At 43.2% G+C, this 21,577-nt stretch overlaps 1 protein-coding gene across 1 annotated transcript in view; it reads right to left on the reverse strand.

The window, feature by feature from the left end:
- The window catches only part of Cdh2 (cadherin 2), a 222,225-nt gene that overhangs the window by 178,867 nt on the left and 21,781 nt on the right, over positions 1-21,577 (reverse strand). Inside the window, exon 2 of the mRNA XM_051163472.1 lies at positions 8,853-8,964. Coding sequence (XP_051019429.1) covers positions 8,853-8,964 — 112 coding nt within the window. The remainder of the gene's footprint in view (positions 1-8,852; positions 8,965-21,577) is intronic.

The following is a 21,577-nucleotide window of genomic DNA, read 5'->3' on the forward strand; positions in this document are numbered from 1 at the left end:
TCTGCCAGTATGACGTTGCTCAGTGCTTTCATAAAAAGGCCCTGGGATAATGATTCTTGGTTATCAACTTGACTACATCTGGAATTAACTAAACCCAAAAGGCTAGGTGCACAGGTAAGGGATTTCTTTTTTTCTTAATTAAATCATTTGAAATGCAAAGACCCAGTTCTAACCCACATCTCTAAGGTGGGAAGAGTTACCTTCAAATGCACAATGCCGTGGGCTGGCAGCCTTTAGAAAGGACATGGAAGAAGGAAGCTCTCCTTGCCTGCTTACTCTAGCTCTTGGTAGCCAGCCCACTCCTTCCCTGGCATTAGAACCTACTTCTCTGGGATTCTAGCATCTACTGAAGACCAACCGAGACACCCAGCATTTTGGACTAAACAACTACTGAATTCTTGGACTTCCCTTTGGTAGACAGTCATTGTTAGATCAGCTGGACACAGCCTATAAGCCATTCTAATAAGCCCCCACCCCGTGTGTGTGTGTGTGTGTGTGTGTGTGTGTGTATTTGTATGTGTTTGTATGTATGTGTGTGGATGTGAGTGTGGATGCATGTATAAGTATGTAAGTGTGTGAGAGAGTGTGTGCATGTGTATGTGTAAATATGTGTATGTGCATATATGTGAGTGTATATGTATGTGTGCATATGTAAGTTGTGTGTGAGTGTGTGTATGTGTGTATGTGAGTGTGTATATGAATGTAACTGTGCATGTGTATGTAAGTGTGTGTTTCATTCTATAGGTTCTGTTCCTCTAGAGAACCCTGACTAATACAGCCATAGAGAGCGCCCTGACTGCCTCTGCCACGGGGACCACATGGTGCAAAGATGTCCTCTTAGGAGAAAGGAAACCATCACCAGAAAGCACATCTGGGCAAACTCTGAACCTGGATGTCTCAACCTTTGGAGGGACAAGAAATAGATGCCTAAAATCACATAGCTAGTTAAGGCCCGGATTTCTAAGATCTCTCCCTCTGTCTGTCTCTCTTTCTCTGTCTCTGTCTAAATTTCTAAAAATGACCCAAGGACTCAAACTGGTATTTCTCCAAAATTGCGTAGAAATGAAACATTCAAAAAAGACATCCAACATCATTAGTCTTCAGGAAAATGCAAATCAGAACCCTAATGAGGTGCAGCTTCATACCCACCAGGATGGCCACAATAAAAATGCGTGTGAAATAACAAGCGTTGGTGAGTGTGTGGAGCTATAAGAGGTCTTGTGAATTCCCCCGGGGGAATACTGCTATTATGGAAAGCATCTCATAGGTCTGCAATGACGTAAACATGGGAACAGTACACAGACTTCATTTCATTCTCCGGTAGACATTTGGAAAAAAATTAAATTAAAAAAAAAAAAAAAACAGGTTCTCAAATAGAACGTGTTATCTATGCACGCTCACACCAGCAGTATTCTCCGTGGCCCATCAGTGAAAAGGCTGCATACATCTATCAACAGGTGAATCATGAATAGAATGGATGACACATTTTGGTGTGTGTGGCGGGGAGGGGGAGTGTACGCCATATGCGCCCCTGTCTGTGTGGATGCATCCACAGGCCGCACACCTCTCACCAATAAGAAGGGATGAGCTTCTGCTCACACAACAAGAGCTCCCAAGAATTCCCTGAGTTTTACGCTGTGTGAAATAAGCAAGCAGCACAGGAGTTCGTGTGCTGGAACGTAGATGAAAGGAGGGACAATGTTCTTTGGGTAGAACCTCTTACTTCGACGTGGTAGAAATATCTGGAAGTGGAAAGAGCTGCTGTTTGTACCACTCCGCCAAGAGACGGAGCAGTATCACACCAGCCACTTGAAAATGGTTGAGTTCATGTTATATGACTTTTATGTCACATGTTTCTTGTAGAAATCTAAAGCCGAGGCCTGTGCCCACCCTCCACTGTGCCCACCCTCCTTGTCCCCATCACCCTCTTGCACTAGCCTCCCTCTTGGCCTGTCCTCCTGTGCTTTCTCAGTGTCCCAGCCAGTACGATCCTGTTTTGAAGTCAGATCATGTCCTCTCACTGCTGAAAGCCCTCCAAACTGCACCTTAGTCAAAGCCACAGGCCTTATAATTGGTCTAAAAGCCTCACAGAGAGTGGCCCATTCCTACACTGACCTCATTTCACCTCAGCCTCTTCCTGTCTCCACTCTGGTCAGCCAGGCACTTGTCCTCGGGGCCCTATCGTGTACTGTTTGTTCACTTTTGTGAATATTCTTCCCTCAAGGGCAGTTGGACCGATACAGTATCAATTTGTAACCTAGTTTCCTGACGCCCTGACCACCCTGCTTTGCAGGGCCAAAGCACAAATTCTCCATTTCCTGTACCTGCTGCATCTGTGTCATGGCACTTATTTCTGCCATAGTCCCTGATAGATGCTTACCACGAGGACAGACACAGAAAAAGGTTTTCCTTGAGTTTATGAAGATAGATCTGTAAAATATTTGGGAACCTGCTTCTTAGTGTTTGCAAGTGCCAGGCAAACCATACCTGATCTGGCTCTCTTTAACATGTGTCTCCTGGTTGAAGAAAGAAAGAAAAAAAAAAAAAAAAAGGAAGTGTTCACCTGGACAGAACATGTATCTTCACTTGTAGCACTGCATTAAGAAAACAGGGCCTAAAATACATCGAAGGGGTTAGAAAAACTTGCAAATAAGAAATGATGTCTAAATGACTGTAAAAAAGCCTAAGGTCCTCAGTTCTTTTATTCACTATATAGTTGATTGTATGGTTTAAAGAAAAGAAACTTACCAGGGCCCGCAAGCTAGAGCTTGGCAGGTCAAGACACTAGAAATGAGAGCCTCAGGACCTGGAGACGGGGGAATGAGGCAGAGGCTGGTGGCTAGCTGACCTGGAAGATACAGGCCCTGCCTCAGCAAGGAGGAAAGGAAAGCCAGAAAGTTGTCCTCTGACCTCCAAGCACGGTCCATGGTGAAAGTCAAACCCCCACCACAAACATGGTGCCAGGGAGTGGGGTGCAAACACACAAAACAAAAAGTAAAAAAAAAGAATAGTTTTAAAACTTTTTAAAGGTCCTTCACTAAAAATAAAACAAAAACCAAAAAACACTGCTCATGGGAAGATTTTGAAATGATCAGTGAAGAATACACGTAAGCCGCTTATCAACAGGACAGAGAACAAGCCCTGTGTTGTGTGCCATTTCCCACAATCCAGCAGAAGGCAGCGAACTGCAAAGGCCTGCTTGGCATTATCAACAAGAACTTTATAAACCTACAGTTTGAATATTTTAAACATTTTACATATTAAATAAGAACAAAATTCACCAAAACAACAGCAACAGAGTATCGTGAACAAATAGTTTTAAAATTTGGCGAGGCATATCACACAAAAGCACTCATAGCATTAAAAAAATAACAGTACGGCAAGTCGAGGGTAGGGAGAGGATGGCTTTGTCAGTAAAAGCCCTTGCCACATAAGTACAAGGACCCACCATTCGATCCCCACAACATCTGTTCAAAGCTGGACCAGAAGCAAACAATTGTGGTAATGGCAGGTAGAGAGGGAGATGCCAAGACGCGCTAGCCAGCCAGTCAGCTCAGTCAGGGAGCCTCAGTTCACTAAGCCACAGTGAGCAAGATGGACAGCAACTGAGGCAAATATCCAGGGATGGCCTCTGCCTCTCCACTCTCAGACACATGCACTCCCACATACATGCCCCTACCCCTGTGCAAGAACATCCAAGAACGCACCCACGGGCATGCGCAAGCGCACGCGCACACACTCACACACGCTCAGTCACACGCACACAGTCACATGCACATGCACCCACCCCAACCACAGTGTCTCAGGCCCATAGCCCTACCAAACTAATAAAAACTATTTCAGTCCCATTGTCTACAGCTACCACCCTTCAGCGCCATGTTAATGCAGAACAGGCTCAATCAGCAAGCAAACTAAGCTAAACTAAATCCTATCAAGTTGGACATACTCATCACGGGCTGCCCAGAGCTTGTGCAACAGAATGGATTACTGAGAATATTCGTGGTAATTGCCAGTTGCTATTTATGTGAAGCAGCTCTGGAGGAGCTGACTTGGTGAAACAGCATGCAGAGAACCAATGCAAAACACACAGGGCAGCCCTCTTGCCAACCACACTGGAAATCCTAGGAAAACCTCTACAGTGTCAGGCTGGTTGCTGTGTCAGATACTGTGGACTATTCTATTTTCAACTGATGCACTTCCACAGTTTTTTTTCCTCCTTGGTTAGTGGAGTTTAAATTAAATATTATCTTCCAAAGCCTATATTTTTCTTCTGGTAAGTAGACATATATAAATGATTGAGTGAAAATAAATAAAAGTCTTATATAAATATTGAAACACACATATAAATATTGAAATACACACATATATGTATGTATGTATATTTTAAAAACATGTTGTTTATGTGACGGTCTCAAATCTACCCAGCAAATGTAAATCACTGTTCCAGGAGAGGACACCTGGATACACGGACTAGTTCCCTTGGTCTCCCTCTCCTCCGTGGTGGACTTTTTTTTTTTTTTTTTTTTTTTTTTTTAAATTATCAGCATTATCAGAACTAGGTTAGAGAGAAAAAAAAAAACCTGAGTTCTAATTCCAGGTCTGCAGCTAGCCGTCTAAGGAGCTATGTAATCATGGGCAAGCCTATAATCTCTCAGAGCTCTAATTTGCTTGTCTGGAAAATGAGAGAGTTGGTAATAAGTGCTTTGAAACTGAAATGGGAAAATGTAAGGTAAAAATGACTGCCTAAACATGATAGATCTGATCCTAATTCACGAAGGCAAACATATATCTCCTAGGATTAGAAACTGCTTTGCTCCAGAAAGGAAAGAACAAATCTAGAAAACATTACAAAATTACATGGAGATGAGGATTTTAAAATGAGGTAACATACTTTTAATCTTTGGGGGCGGGGGAAGCCATGTTGTCATACAAAGGGCATTCCTATAGGGCTGGAGACAGTGCAGTGGGCAAAACGCTGCGGTGAGGACCTGAGTTTGCATGCCCAGAAAAGAAAGACAGTATGAGCATCTGTAATCCCTGAGCAGGGAGACGGAGGGGAAGCAGAATCTGGGCATTTGGAGCACAGCTAGGCTGACTTACACAGCAGGAGCAGGAGCACACAGCACATCTGGTGCACGCATGCACACTCATGCACTCATGCTTGCATGCACACACACCCACATAGCCAAAAACTTAAGAAAGAACATTAATATCCACCCGTCAAACTCGACTATTCCTTTGACCTAGAAATTTTCCTCTGAACAAACTGCAGTAGCCACTGTCCCGAAAGAAACACCGACTTTCTCTAGAACCTCCATAGCAGCGCTATACATCAGAGAACAACGTTAGAAACAACCTGAATGTTCAGAAATAGAGACACAGCTAAGAAAAATCTGGTTTGGCTAACAAAACAGAACTGAGGTCTATACAAGATGGCCATATAGGCACTTAAAAACCAATGGACGGTCTTCAGGAGTCACACAATAATGACACAAGAGGCAATGGCTGAGCAGAAGGCACAACACTGTCTTTATGGTTTTATGAAAATGGAGACCGGTGAACTCTGCAAGAGATAGCAGAGGGCCTGACTGATTCTTGAGACTTGTTGTCTCGTGAAATGAAAGGGAAGTTAGGGACGGGCTGTTCTCAGCACTGACTGTCCCTGCTATATGGTGTCACGCTTCCTTGTGGCTTTCCCAACGTCATTTCCCCTCTGGACCCAGAGCTTAATGCTCTCAAGCACCTACAACTCAACTGTTGAAAACTGACCAGCAGCCCTAGTCCTGAACACCAAACTTTTCAACTCTGTCACAAGGCTTTGTATGCACGTAGACGCTGTATTACCCTAGCATGCAGTGAGTGAGCCACTGTCCTCTTTTAAAACATCATCAATGTGAAACCAAAAATAAAATAAAATAAATAAACAGCAAGAATGATGTTTTACTTTTATCAACTCTTTTTTTTTTTTAAGTATTTATTTATTATGTATACAGTGCTCTGCCTGCATGTACACCTGCAGGCCAGAAGAGGGCATCAGATCACATTATAGATGGTTGTGAGCCACCACGTGGTTGTGGGAATTGAACTCAGGACCTCTGGAAGGGCAGAGAGTACTCTTAATCGCTGAGCCATCTCTCCCGCCCTCCTTTTATCAACTCTTGAAAATCCAGAATTAAAAATGACTGGCTAGGAACAGAAAGCTGATACTAACATCAAAAGACGCATATATGCTACAGGATTAAAAAAAGAATGTTTGGGCGATGGTGGCGCACGCCTTTAATCCCAGCACTCGGGAGGCAGAGGAAGGCGGACTGCTGTGAGTTCGAGGCCAGCCTGGTCTACAAAGCAAGTCCAGGACGGCCAAGGCTACACAGAGAAACCATTTCTCAAGAAAAAAAAAAAAAAAAGAAAGAAAGAAAGAAAGAAAGAAAGAAAGAAAGAAAAGAAAAGAAAAGGGATGTTTTGCAACAAAGAGGAGATGACAAAATGAAAACATGGTGAATGTCAACAGTGCCAGTTCTACCATTGACCTTCACAGGGTAGGACACCCCAAGCAGTCAGTGGCTTGGAAAAGTGTGAGGACTTTGTTTCCTTAAACCCTAAGGCCACTAGCAGACAGCAGTGGCAGTCAGCCTCATGGGTTTGGCAGTATAGTGTGTATATGCATGTAATTATGGCACTCAGCTTCCGTGAGTGGCACAGCTTTGGATTATCAGCCTACTAAGGCCTCCAAAACCATATAAAAGAGAGGAGCTTGCAAGCCTTTAAATCTGGTCTCTGACAGGAACTTTTAACTCGTGACTCTTAGCAAGACAAGACTAAGCTCCTCAGAATGAGGACTGGCTTTTCCTCTTTTCCCACAGCCACGTATTCTCACTAGCGGCCACTTTTAAACAGTGTGTCCTGAGCTATCAGATGGCCAGTGTGTCCTTTATGTCTTCTAAGAAGGATACAGCTTAGTTCCCTGGTTAGGAACGATATAGCCCGAGGAAGACAGCAGAGTCTCATATATTTTTGTCTCAACATAGATGACTGGAGTACAAAAACCAAAAATATTTTGAATCTTTTATAACTGCAAAGTCAGCAGAAATCACAAGCATCAGGGTTATATTAAAACGATAGGAGCAAAGAGCCAAGTCCTATTGCCTTATCGGCATTATCAAATAACTAGGAAATGAGCTATCACTTTTTAAACTATTCAAAATGCCCAACAAATTAATTCTAAGCCAATGTTTTCTGGTGACAATGTGTTTATTAGTAATAAACAAATTAAAGGCTCCTTTAAAAAGACATTACTCACTAAAAGGAGAGTCACGAAAATACGATGAAAAGTTGTAACCTATTTCCCTAAAATTTCCTTTTGCCCGGCTGAATTTTTTCTTAGAATCATGTCGGTGTAGTTTGCACACTTGTGGAGTACTTTTCCACAACACCACTTCCAGGATAATACTTAGTAATTTGCAGATTCAAAGAAAAAGGAAAGTCTGCAGGACTTCAAGATTCTCTTTGAGATAATGTTGACACACTGCGATTTGAATTAAATCACCATCAGGCCAATTGAGAAGACGGAGAGTCAGGACTGAGACAGACCAACTCTGACATGCACTTATTAAAAGAGCATGTAGTGAGGCGGGGGCACTAGGGTGCTTTGGGGAAAATTAAAAATCAACCTCAGAAAGACCACATAGGTGGGAGGAAATCATAATTTAAATAGAAATTAAAATAAAATGTAAGCTGCACTAAAGAACTTCCCTAGCTAAGAGCCCATTTACATTTCAAAGTCCTCTGCCTCTAGGCTGCCTAGGTATTAGAGCACTAAGGTTTGTCAGTGCTATGGAGACACTTCAATTACGGCTATGTGGTAGAGCTCTGTGCAAACTAATTAGCTGAGGTTAACAGATTTTCTAAACGCAGCTCTCTGAGACAGCCTTAGAGATGTGCAAGATTTGCTGGCAAGTAAAATTTAAATGTGACTTGCTGATGGAGGCTTGCTTTCATATTTCAGTAGCGTTTCCTGTGACGATAAATGTGCTCCTGACAACACTGCAATGCCATGGACCAAACTTGTATTTGTTTCCCACCGGATAAAAGAGAGGGGCTTTAGAGTTTCGGGGGGCTTTAGTTCTGATTTTGACCTCACCTGGTTGGCAAGAGTTCTTATACAGTCACCATAGTGAACTTGATCATATTTGCATGAAAAACACGTCTGTATTTCAGATTCACAGACTTTCTAGTACTTTCTATAAACCATGTCATAGTAAGAGCACAGATTTCATGATCCCATCTGAGACTCGCCTTGTTGAATGACTTCACTATAATGTAGCCAAACAACAGAACTGAGTATGTTTTAATCCAAGTTGCATGATGTTGCACGCCTTTAATCCCAGCACTCGGGAGGCAGAGGCAGGCGGATCGCTGTGAGTTTGAGGCCAGCCTGGTCTACAAAGTGAGTCCAGGATGGCCAAGGCTACACAGAGAAACCCTGTCTCAAAAAACCAAATATATATAAATATAAATATAAATATATATTTGTAAGATCCTTTTTCCAAATTCAAAGAAATAATTTTTAGATTTGGAATCAGATTTCTGGTGAGTGTCATTCTTCAGACTACAGAAAATGTGTTCATGAACATCAGAAAAAGCAGTTGATGAAGTTTCACAAGGCCAGGAGCCATCCACAACGCACATAGAAAATACATGAACCTCTCTGCAGTCCTCAATAAAGTCCCCGTGGTCTGTCTCATCTTGGGGACTGTGAAAACCTCACATTGCCTGTGCTACAGAGCTGACTCAGAGACACTATGAAACGTGCAGGCGCACTGGACAGACAAGTGTGTCTTCTAAGATCCTACCGTTGAGAAGAGGCTGTCCTTCATGCACATCCTTTGGTAAGACTGCACTGTAAACATCTTCAGGAAATCCAGTCTTGCATAATGCAATTTCACCAGAAGCCGCCACAGACGCCTGCAACACAAGAGAAAAATGTAGGCGATGACTGCTGCCTCCTTCAACTAAAAAACAGTCCACTTGGCATCCAGCCCCCCTTTTTTTTTAACTATCTTAGACAAATAACCTCTGTTTCTGAAGGGTTACAATTAGAATGTAGAGGGCAAAGGGTTAATCTTCTTGATAATTGGAGTTGAAGGAACAAATCCTACTTGTCTAGTCCTGTAAAATCTACATAATACGCATTCCAGGTTTTTCTAAGGAGTGACCATTTCCATTAAAATGAGCATTGTGAATGAAGAGGACCAAGTGGGAGTGGAGCTAGGAGTCAGCCAAATAGTCCCTGGGGCCCAGACATCACCCATAGTAACTAGAAGGCTCCTGGGGAAAAGAGTAACATTCAAGCAAGCATATAGACAGCTTAATACTTTCATCTAATTCTTCGTGAAGTTTGCTTCAACACGTTTTGTTGATGGAAAACGAAATTATGATAAACTTACTACAAGATAAATAATAGATGCTAAGTCAAACCAAACAGTATCAAGTATATAGACTTTAACTCGAAGGATAGTTATATTAAAAGTATAAAAAAATCTATTAAAATTCCTTTGTATACTTTTTATAGTCAGCTCAGAGATGGTTGCAGCTCACTTTTGGATGAATCTGTGAGGACATTCACAGAAAGGATCAACTAGGTGGGAAGACTCACGATGCTGAGTGTGGGCAGGACCATTCCATGAGCTATAGTTCCTCAAAGAGTGAAAGGGGACAGAAGGGACAGACAGCAAACAGCCTTTCCCTCCAGTTTGCTTCCTTTCTGCTGTGAAGACCAGCTTCAGCCACAGTTGACACCCACATGGGACTCTGTCCAGATGCAGGAGGACCAGTGGCCATGGACAGGCCCGTAGGAAACCCAGAGCCTAAATCACATTGCATCCACCCAGTGTCTTTTCTCGGGTATTTTTATCATATAGACAAAAAGCAAGCCAATTCAGGACCTATCAAATCCATGACAGGCTTCAAGTCAGTTATATGTGAGAAGCAACTATATAAAGTCAGGGATACAGAGGAGCTAAGCTCTTTACCTAAGAGTGAGCGTACAACCTGGGGTACAATTAGGCAAAGTCTGTGGAAGGTAACTATGAGTACCCCCTACACTGTAGGGGGCACATTCCCTAAAAAGCTCTCATCTGGGTGACCTAGAAGATAAAAACGCTCACTGAAACACAGCTGTTTCAGGATCTATAGAGCACCAACATGTCCACCAACAGGAAACTGTACCAATCCATTTTCCCACACTCAATGAGAGAAATATCCAGCAACATTAAAACCGCAGCCAGCACCTCCATGCAGGCAACTTGTCAAGAGGACAACAACACAACAAGCAAAAAGAGTTAGGACCTCAAAGTTATATACTCAATGGGGAATTTTAGTTCTAAGTCAAGCTCAGGGTGAGCGTTAGTTTGCTCAAGTAAAAAATAAAAAAAGATAGTTGCGTGGCATTCCAGATTAAAACTGAAGGCTAAGCACATGGCAGTATGAGTCGCTCTTGAAAATAAATAAATGATGTGACTGGTGATTCCATTAATATAAAATTGTATCAGAAAGATAGTCAATGCTGTGCACACATACAAATAGAAGAAGAGTTTTTAAATGGACAGGGCAGGGATAGCAGCCATGCTGAAGAAGGGAGGGCTGTGACGTGCAACTAGAAAGATTTTTCTTACAGATGGCTTCAAATTTATCCAGAGTAACTAATTTCTTCTGAGAGGCAGGTGAAGCAGCAAAGTAAGAGGTGAAGACTGGTACAGGTATGTGGGTCCACACTGAATTGTTTCCAGTATGTCGACATGCTTTGAAATTCACAGTGGAAGATCCCTAATTCTGAGGCAAGTGAGGAGAGGCCTTGCATACCTGTGGAGCTTGAGCCATAGGAAAGTGTTATGGTACTAGACTCCTATAGATCCTTTTACACGCACTCTGACACAGGAAGACACTTAGGAAAAGGAAAGTTTAGCTTTTAGCTCATCAAAACAAAGGAAGAGAACAGTCTGACAAATTAAGAGGATAGATATACCACAAACCCGTGTCCCACTGCCATGTTACGGATTGGCCTCTTTACCCCTACCACAAATTTAAAGCCATGGGAAGCTGTGGCAGGTTCTTGTCAAGAGATGTGGGTCAGTGCAGAGCTGGGAGGGTGGCCAGAGAAAAGCAAACTGTGAAAGACTCACAGGTAAGAGCAGTTCCCATTTCAGGCTGGATACTGAGAGAGGGTGAGGGCGAGGGCAAGGGGGTCAGTGTGTGTACTTCATGGAGGACCTCTGCATGATCAGTGAAGTCCGAAGACGTTGGACAAATGGCTGGCTTTGATTCTAGTCTAAGATTCGTGTGTGTAGCTACGCAGAACATCTGGCACCAATGATACCCTGGGCCAAACTTACGGGAACGAGATCCTGAAGCTACTTCAAGGCTGTTAGAAATAAGGTGGCTGTTACCCTCTGATAGGTTAGTCTCTATGTTTCCTTGGCCCTAGTCTTCACATGCACCTTCTTCTGGAATGCAAGGGTGCCTGCCTGCCCCGCCTGGCCATGGGAATGACAAAACAACAGGACTAAACTGCGTGCCTCACAAGCCCTTCCTGCTCAAAATAAACACCCACGGGAGCCCCGTAGTGCCTTGAGGTTTTTATGTCCACTTCAAACAACTACTTAATTATTCTCCCCTAAGACAAAAATGGATCCACAGAAGGCAAGCTGTGACTAATCCATGTTAAATTTTCTGTTATTACACCTACTTCAATTTAGACATGGTGATACGTGACTGTATCTCAGCACTTGGGAGGCAGAGGCAGGAGGATCAGAAGTCAAAGGTCACCTTTAACTACATAGCTTTGAGGCCAGCCTGGGCTATATACGTCCCTGTTTCGTGTGTGTGTGTGTGTGTGTGTGTGTGTGTTGCAGTAAAGTGTGGTGTTTTTCTCCCCCCCCCCCCCCAGCTTCCTGGAAATAATGACTCATGAGACTCAAAATACTGTTTACAAATACCTAGGTCATATAGCTAGGTTCTTGTCTGACTAGCTCATAACTTAAAATAACCCCTATACTAATCTACATTTTTCCCCATGGCTGGTTACCTGGGCTCAGGTGTCATACATCTGTCCTCTTCACAGCTTGCTGGCTGAATCTCACATGCCTGGCTGTATCCCAGAATCCTTTCTGCTAGCTGGGTATCCCACTTCCTATTTCCTACCTCAGCTATAGGCCATAGGGTTTTTAATTGACAGGTTTTGCATCCCTACAATATACAAAAGGTGGTAGAGAGGCCCTCTAGAGTCTAAATGCAAGTGTGTGTGTGTGTGTGTGTGTGTGTGTGTGTGTGTGTGTCTATGTGTGTGCATGTGTATGTGTGTGTATCATTTCCCCTTTCAAACTAACAAAATCTATATTTTAAACAAGCAGGCAGCACTCAAGTAAGTATAATCTCCTGGAGAGATCTTGTCATTACTTTATTTCAAGTATTGGGTAGTAAATTCCCTGTTTAACTACATTTTCCCAGCTCAGACTGGGCCGGTACAAGGTCTGAGACTTGCGGGGACTAACATGTTGCCAGGCAGGGCCTACCCAGGCACGCTGAGTCTATTCCTGAAGCATCCTGCATTCAAAGGAACAGCTTTTGGGTATGGAAGAGTCTGGAGTAACTCATACTGGACTTTGGAATGGTCTGCATTAGTGTTGCTTGACCAGGAGCGCTTTTGTCCCACTGAACAGTCAACAGTGTCTCATATGTTAGGTTGTCACCGTTTGAAGGGGGATGCTGGCTTCTAGAAAGGGAGAAACCAGGAATACTGCCAAGCAGCGTCACTCGCAAGGCAGGATCCATAGTGACGTATTTATCCCAGATACCAAACAGCCAGAGTTCTATATTACATGGCAACCCATAAGAAAAGGGTATCTGTTTGCCTACCCTCCACAAGGCCATGTGTGCAGCCCACGATCTCAACTACCCCATTAACAGCTTGTTGGGGCACCTTCCTCATCCCATACCTAGCTGCCCGCTCTACCAGGTCCAGAATCAATCTCTGAAAATCAGAGGCAGAGAAGGGAATTCTGCCTCAATCACGCGACACACGCCTGAAAGGAGCTGTGGAAGGCGCACGTTCTTGGACGGGAATGCTTCACGGGTGAGCAAGCTATTTTTCTATATAGGTCAAACAGCAAGCATTTTAGGTTTGCTGTCCTGTGGCAAGTCCCAACTCAGAAGCAGCCAGACATTTGGCAAATGAGTGAATAACACTACAGTGATCCCAAGGAAACCTCTCTTTGGACACTAAACCTTGATTTTCAGTATAAGCCCATGGAAGGACATGGGAGTCAGTTTTGACCATGCAAATCCACAGAGCTGTCTGTTACAGAACCTTGGGACACTGTTAAGCTTTCGATGCCAGTGGTTCGCACTTGAGTCTCCTTATGACTCCACAGTGGGAAGAATATCAGCATTTTACAGATGAACAAATGGCTTCTCACAGGAAGTGAAATACCCAAGACCACACTTCCGCACAGAGAAAAAGGCAGAGTTCTAACTCTGCTGCTTTTCCAATTACAAAAAGACAATTACCATCCTTTGCAAAAGCGTCTTCTGAGTGTTCATTTGCCACTGGAAACAGAATGAGACTCAAGCTTAGAAGCTCAAAGCTTCAAGTGGGGAGTGGAGTTGTGCTGGGCCCCAGGGATATGATATGAAGGCTCACGGAGAAGGGGTCCTCAGGTCTCCCAAAATGAGGCTTGTGGTAGCAACGCAGAGGGGCCTGGCAGGGAGCTGTGGCAGGAGCTCACTGAGCTAAAATGAGACAGCAAGAAACAGCACATGCCTGGGGAATGTCAATGAGCTCCCTGTGGTGCGGCCCAAGAAGCAAGGCAGGAAGTCAAAAGTTGAACCTGGAGAGCAACACATAGTCAAATCAAAGATGCCTGGGAGCCTGGGGTTATCCTATTGGCTGGCAGCCTGGAGTTATCCTACTGGCTGGCCAAGGGAGATGTTTTCAGGACCAGGAATGTACCGGCAAACTGTATTTGATAGAGAATGTTCCAAATTGCTTCATGGGAAAGGGGGGAGGAAGGGGCGGGTAGGTGAGGAGTGACAGCTGGGAGACCCTTTAGCATACAGACTTAAATCAAGGCTGGCAATGAAGAACAGGCAACTTTTATCAATGCACAGCCCATTAGTGAGAACAGGGGCTCTCGCAGGGAACAGGGAGAGTTAACTTTCTTCCTGTTTCCAGCTGAGTGACTTTGAACACTGGTGCCACAAACTGGAAAAGATAAGCACAAAATCCTGAGGCCAGAGAGCGAGTGCTAAAGAAGCAGAAAGAATGGATGATAAATCTGCCCATGGAAGTTGAAGTGGACTGCATAGCTCAAGTGACATTTAGGACTTGACTTTAAAGATGATTGCAAATTTTCCAGGAGGAAGAAAAAAAAATTTAAAAAAAGAACATTCCAGGCAAAAGATTCAGCGAAGTTCCCAGCAATTTGGGCTGAGTTTGTCAGCCACCATACCAACACTGGTAAGTCATGGCTTTCTTTCCTAGTAGGTTTCCTTTGAGACTGATTTGGGGCCACCAGGAGTGGTCTGTTTTAAATTTAGTCCTCCAAAATTTGATATCAAGGAATTATCATTCCAGCTGGTTTTTACACACTCTCGGGTTTATACATCAAGAAAGTACTGGGAGATTCTCCAATGCATTCATAACGACGCTACTTAGATGCTAGAGTCAGACCACGACCAGATGCCCAGATACAGCTCTTCCTTGATGACTCGGGTTCGTCAGCCATGATCTTGAGAAGGACACACGTGTTTGAATGTTGAATGAACATTTGAAGCACAGGACTTCAATATCCCAGCCTTCCTGACTTTGAATCCCCTGTTGCCGCAGCCCATGAGACTGCCAAAACATCATGGTTCCCCGCGTGACAAATGAGAGTACTAAAGATAGTAGGCACTCTCAGGGCAGGTGTGAGGATTAGCTATCGGTCAGAGTGGCATTAGCACTACTAAGACGCCATGCCTCTGACTCATGGTTTATCTGTACACAGCCCAATAGTTCCCAAGCTGGTTCAGCTTGGCACACCATCTGGCACCTTTGTTTAAATACAGATTCTTGTAACCCAAGACTCGATACCACAGAATCTCAAGGAATGCGAGTAGGTATTTAACAAGTGGCTGTTCCCAGAATCATCTCTCAACTCGATATCTTTTGATTCTGGTCTTCAAGATTAACAAGTTAGCAGCAAGAAAATTGAATAGAGTGGTTTTTTTTTTTTTTTTTAATGTTCTTACACATACTGCTTTTAAAAGTGTGCGTGGGCGTGTGCACAGGCACATGCATGCACTATGTGAATGCTTCTGAAAGTGACAGAAAGATGATGAATGGCTTGTCCTATCACTTTACTTATTTCTTTGAAACATGGTCTCTCAATGAACCTGGGGCTAGGCTGGCAACCAGCAAGTCCCATTCATCATGCTGCCTCTGGCCCCAATAGCTATAGGATCATAAACACAAATGCAACCATACCAGGCTTTTCACACGGGTGCTGGGAATTGAACTCATAATTTTGAAGCAAGAGTGTTTATGCACTGAAGTACCACTCCAGCCCAGCACCTGTTCTATTCATAGCACTGCCCTACTGCCGTGAAGAGACACCAACTCTCATAAAGACAAGACTTAACTGGGGGCTTATTATAATTTCAGAGAGAGTCCATAACTATCATGGTGGGTAGTATGGTGGTAGACTTGGTATTGGAGAAATGAAATTGAGAGCTACATCCTGATCCATGGGCAGAGAAAGAGAGATCGCCACAGGGCCTGGCACTGGGTTTTGAGACTTCAAAGCCCAAGCCCAGTGAAACAGTTTCTCTAACAAGGCCACAACCTCAAATCCTTATATTCCTTTCAAACAGTCCACTCTCTGCTGACCAAATACTCAAATATAGGAGCTTATGGGGACCATTCTCATTCAAACCAACACAACTCTTACCTCTGTTCTTTAGAACATAATTGTGAAAAGCATTCTTTCCGGTTTTGAGACTGTGTCCCACTATATAGCCACAGCTGGCCTCAAACTCACTATGTAGACAAGGCTGATCTTGAACTCAAAGACAGACACCTGCCTGCCTAAAGGTGTACACCACCATGTTTGGCCTGATAAACTTTCCACAGGAATAGAATAGAGTAACACTGTCCCCCTTAGTGTAGAAACATCTTGATTGACTGCAACAGCAAATAAAGAGTTAATAACCATTCCTGGGCAATGGCCATAGATGCTGTTGCTGCCCATTCAAGAATAGGCTAAGTTTAATAGAACTCTGTTTCCTCACCTAATTCTCCTCATATGTCCTCTGAGGGGGGCGGAAATACCAGTATCTCTATTCTTTGGTTTGAAAATGACACCTTCTTGGTTCTGTTGTTTTGCTATTAATAGAGACATCACCTCATCCCCTGCCCTGTAATCACTCTCTTCCGCACCACTGCTCAAAAAATGACGAGCTGTTGGCCAGTCCTCTCAGACTACCAGGGCAAAACTCACACTAGTCAGAGCATCTGAACTCATTTACCGCCGCTCTGCACTCTTACACAATCAGCTCACCTATCTTGAGTTTCAATTTCCTCTTACAAGTTTTCACTCTACTCTTCCTGGGCTGGAGATCGACCTCCTTGTCTATAACGGCAGAAGTGGAACAGGAGTTGAGGACTCCGGCTTGCCTATCACCATTAGTCTCTCTTCTGATCCTGAGCTCTCGGCACAGTGGGTTTTTTGACCTTGTTAAAAATTTTCCGCTGTCTCTATACCACGAGCTTTAAGACCTGAGTGTATTTCTTTAAATCTTTGCTCTTGTAATTGTTTTAACTCTCCTCTTGATCACTGGATCTGCTCTCTTATTTTCTCCAAGTCACTCTTGATTCTACGCTTTCAAAAATTTGGTGCAGAGACACAGTGGACTGAGTCTCCAACCACCTCATCTTTCCTTATTCTTGATCACTTATTTAAAAGACACACACACACACACACACACACACACACACACACACACACACACAACCTCTTTCTCTCTCTCTCTCACTCATACACACATTTATATCAATGTACATACATATATTTACAACATTTATACATTTCCTAAAAGATTCACATGTGGAAGTGAGCCCATACCTTGAAGAATCATTACATTTTCTAACCAAGCAGATGACTAGCCTGTGTTATCAGAAGCCCTTGAGCTACTGGATGTCTCTCCCCATTTTCTCTTTCTACCCGTCAGATTCCTGTGATTACAATCCATTCAGAAGACTATGGAGGTTACCAAATACAGATGAGTTGACACTTCCTTAAAACACGCCTTCTACTTTTTATGGAGTGAACAAAAGCCATGTGTGCATAGTGTTATGAACGAAGGGCTTAAAACAAAACAAAACAAATGAAGGGCTCTAGCAAATCTACAGAGGCTCCGCTGCAGCCCCTACCCTCCTATCGCCCAATACTGTTCAGCTCTAAAGGCTCATCTATGATTCAGCCTCCTCCTTTGCAGTAGTAATAGTAATAATGAGGATGACAGTTAAACTTTTGGCCTTTATAAGCTGGTACTAAAAAGCAAGAAACAGCTCACAGATAATTGTATATTCAGTATAAAGCCAAGGTTAACTGTTATGCTGTTACTATTTTCCTTGTGTGCTGTGAACACTTGGTCTCTTTGTTTATAAAATACATTCTATAAAACATGAAATGTGTTCCATAAAGTATGTCTATGGCTTGAGACATTTTCCTTCCTTTTATTGAAAATAGGTTTTCTCATACAATATATACTGATTATAATTTCCCTACGTCTACTCCTCCCATTTTCTCCTCACCTCCCTTCCTTTCCCAAACCACTCCCCTTCTATCTCATTAGAAAAGAGCAGGCTCCTAAGAGATAACAACCAAGCATGACAAAATAAAATATAGCAAAGTGAAGCAAAAACTATCATTTCAAGGTTGGACATGGCAACCCAGCATGTGGAAAGGAGTCCCCAGAACCAGAGACTCACTTGTTCTCACAGTCAGGAGTCCCATAGAAATACTAACCTAATAGCTATAATATATAGTGAGAGGATCTGATGTAGACCCACGGAGCCCTATGCTTGCTGACTCAGTGTCTGTGAGCTCATATACACCCTGCTCAGTTGAGTCAGAGAGCCTTGCTCTACTGGCATCTTCCATCTCATCCGGCTCTTACAATCTTTCTGCCTCCTCTTCCATGGATTCCGACCTCTGAGGAAAGGAATTTGATAGAGACCCCCTATTTAAATCCTCTCTCCCCATAATGGTGGGCTGTGGGTCTCTGCATCTGTTCCCATCTGCTGACAGAGGAAGCTTCTTCTGCTGAGGACTGGATAGAGCACACTATCATTAGAGATCATATCATTGATTTTTTTTTTTTTTTAAACCAGAAGAAGTCTTTGGTTTTGCCCTAGGACTCTGGGCTAACTAGTTTCTGGTTCTTGGTTTCCTAAGCACTGTCTGGCGGGGCTTCTTTCTCATGGAGTGGGACTTCAGGCAAATTAGACATTGGTTGATCACTGCCACAATTTCTGTCCTACCATGATTTTGCAGGTAGAACAGACAGATCGTAGGTCAAAGGTTTTGTGGCTTGGTTGGTGTTGATGTTTCTCTTATGATAGCCTGCAGAGTACCTTCCTGCACCAAAGAGACTTCAACATAGGGGTGAAGGCCCCATATAGGCACCAGCTCAGCTTCTCCATGCTCAGTGTCATCAGCAATGGGGCCCACTGGCAGTTTGCAGAGAGTAGTCCAATGACAGCCTGAGTTATATGGGTATTTTGATGGGACATCCTTGACCAACAACTCGATTGAACGCAACCCAGTGGAGACACTCAAAGTCTTGCCCGGCTACAAGAGATGGTCAATTGAGACTTCAGGACATATTTTAAAAGCAAATAGTACGGAGTCTGGTGTAGGTTCAGTAGATATAGTGTTGGCTTAATCTACACAATGCTGTGGGTTCCACTCCCCGGAAACAAAACAAAACAAAACAACTGACTGTAAAGAAATCAAGGGTAACAAAATCAAGAATTAATTTACAAAGAAGGAAGACAGAAACAGAGTGGTATTTCCCTTCTGTATGTGGAGGGAGTACAGTGAGAGGAATATGACCATGGTAATATTTTCATTATGCAGCTTCTAAATTATGTAAGCAAATATGAGCAATTAATGAAGATGGTGATAGGTGGTTAGATAGGTGCATAAGAGAATAATGAAGCTGTTGAAAAAGCAAATTTTAGATGACTGAATTTTTGTCATTTGTTAATCCAATTTATCACAATACAAATGCATTTCATTTGCCAAATTCCTTGTTTCGTAGGATTTCATCCATGGTGCTGGGAGCTATGATAAGAAGATTATTTGAGAGGAAGGGTGAGTGCTGCTCTTCTGCTCTTTATATTCCCTTTGTCAGCAATGACACTGATACCACATTGAATTTCATATCCATAGAACCATGTTTAAAATGTGCAGCTGAACCCTGAACCACAGCAATGCTTGTTTTGTGGTGTACTATTGTTGAGGAAGCACCCAGCACTTACTTTACACAGGCTCCAAGAGTGTGTGTGTGTGTGTGTGTGTCCATCCATGTATGGATGGATGCAATTGATGCATTTGTGTGTATAAGGTCATGCACGCACATGTAGGCCAAGTGTTGTTCCTTGCTTTTTAAAAGTCTTTTCTGTGGGCTCTAGACTTGCATATTAGGTGAGGCGGGCTGGCTGGCAGGCAGGCGCAGGGAGCCTCCTGTCTCTACCTCTCAGCATGGGAATACAAGCACGTACCACCACAGCGAGGGTTCTAGTGGGCTACAGGGACCAAACTTGGGTCCTCACACTTGCACAACAAGTACCTTACAGGCTGAGTTATCTCCTTGAAAATTTTAACGTATGATTTTTTTTTTTTTTTTTTTGGGTCTCTCCTCTCATGATGTTCTTGATCAACTTAGACCCATGATTTCCTCTGCCCATCTTATGACTTCCTACACTGCTGTAGTTGTATTAAGATGTGCAGCTGCTTTTATTCTTCTGGTGTCTTTCTTTTCATCACAAAAGGATAAGATAGAATCAAATAGCAATTTTATTGGCGCAAGAAACTGCAAACCCTACAAAAAAAAATAAACTATGAACGAGAAGTCAGCATTTCCTTATAACAGCTTAACTGAGAGAAGTCCACTGTACCGAAATGTGCTTTGGCTCATCCCAGGAGATGAGCTTATCATAGCTTAGGGCAAGACACAGACAGTCACATCAGGAATTGTTCCTGTGGATCTGTGCAACCCCAGACCTATCTGTGCAAACCCGGATCCATCCATGTGGACAACAGCTCTACAGGCTGCCGAGCTGAGGCTAAACAGTAAGTGTAGGGCAGGGTTAACAGACTGGGTAACAACAATGCACCTATAGATTTAGCTGGCTTCTGTAGACGTTTAATACCATCATCAGATGATGGCACAGGCTGCTATGCAATTAAACTGCCATTAAGAGTTTCAGAAGTGCCTAAGGCAATTCCAGAAGAGATGGTCAATCCTGTCTTAGATTGATTCTGCCCTATCAACTCATTACACTCGCCAGAGACAGCAACATGCTTATATATAATATTTAAAATGTCAAACAGTAGACTGCTTGGCATTAGACTGAATTTATAATCAACTTGGGAATTCATTCAACTGAATACACTGAATATCAATGAGGGCTGATATCCACTCCCTGTTTAGCATGGGCCAGGAAGCGAGCTCATATGTCTTACAAGCTGGAAACCTTAACCAAGGTAGGTATCAGGGCAGTTGGTATTTTTCAGGCAAAAAAACTAAGAGAAAGCGTCCTCTATAGTTTATCTTGTTGGCGTAGAGATGCGAATCACAGCAACACCCCGTAGTTTGGGAATCACTTTTCATCATTTTCCAACCCCCCAACATATCCACTAGGTAGTCGTGACATATTCTGAAACACAAAACCCAACAGGCTGGAGGTTTGAAACAGTCCAGCAGTTAGAAGCATTTCCTGCCTTTCCAGAAGGCCCGGGTTTGATTTCTAGAACACAAACGGCAATTAACAGCCATCTGCAACTCCACTTCCAGGGGGTCACATGCCGTCTCATCACCCCCACCGGCACCACGCAGGCATATGGTGTACATGTATACATTCAGGCAAAACACACATAGACATAAAATCGGGCATGCGATATGCACATACACATAAAATAAATCTTTAAAAAAAACACTTAAAACTCTTATCAGCTGAGACTGAGAAACAGGCCTTCTATAATTAACATTTTTCTAAAATACGAGGCTCGCTTATGATGTGTGATTTAATATAGGACACGATAGTAAAGCATGTGATCTTCCTGTATGATACGTGAGATAACAGAGGGCAATAATAAGATGCAATGCTCACATAGGATATATGACATAAGATAAACAATAATAAAATTGATTCCACGCTTCTAATTACTGTGAAAGAATGGAGAGAAAAAAAGAAGACTGTCCTAAACTGAAGCCCTACTTACTTCCAAACATTTCTCGGGGGGGGAGAGGGGGG

Source organism: Acomys russatus, chromosome 20 (assembly GCF_903995435.1).
Source record: "Acomys russatus chromosome 20, mAcoRus1.1, whole genome shotgun sequence".
Classification (NCBI taxonomy): Eukaryota; Metazoa; Chordata; class Mammalia; order Rodentia; family Muridae; genus Acomys; species Acomys russatus.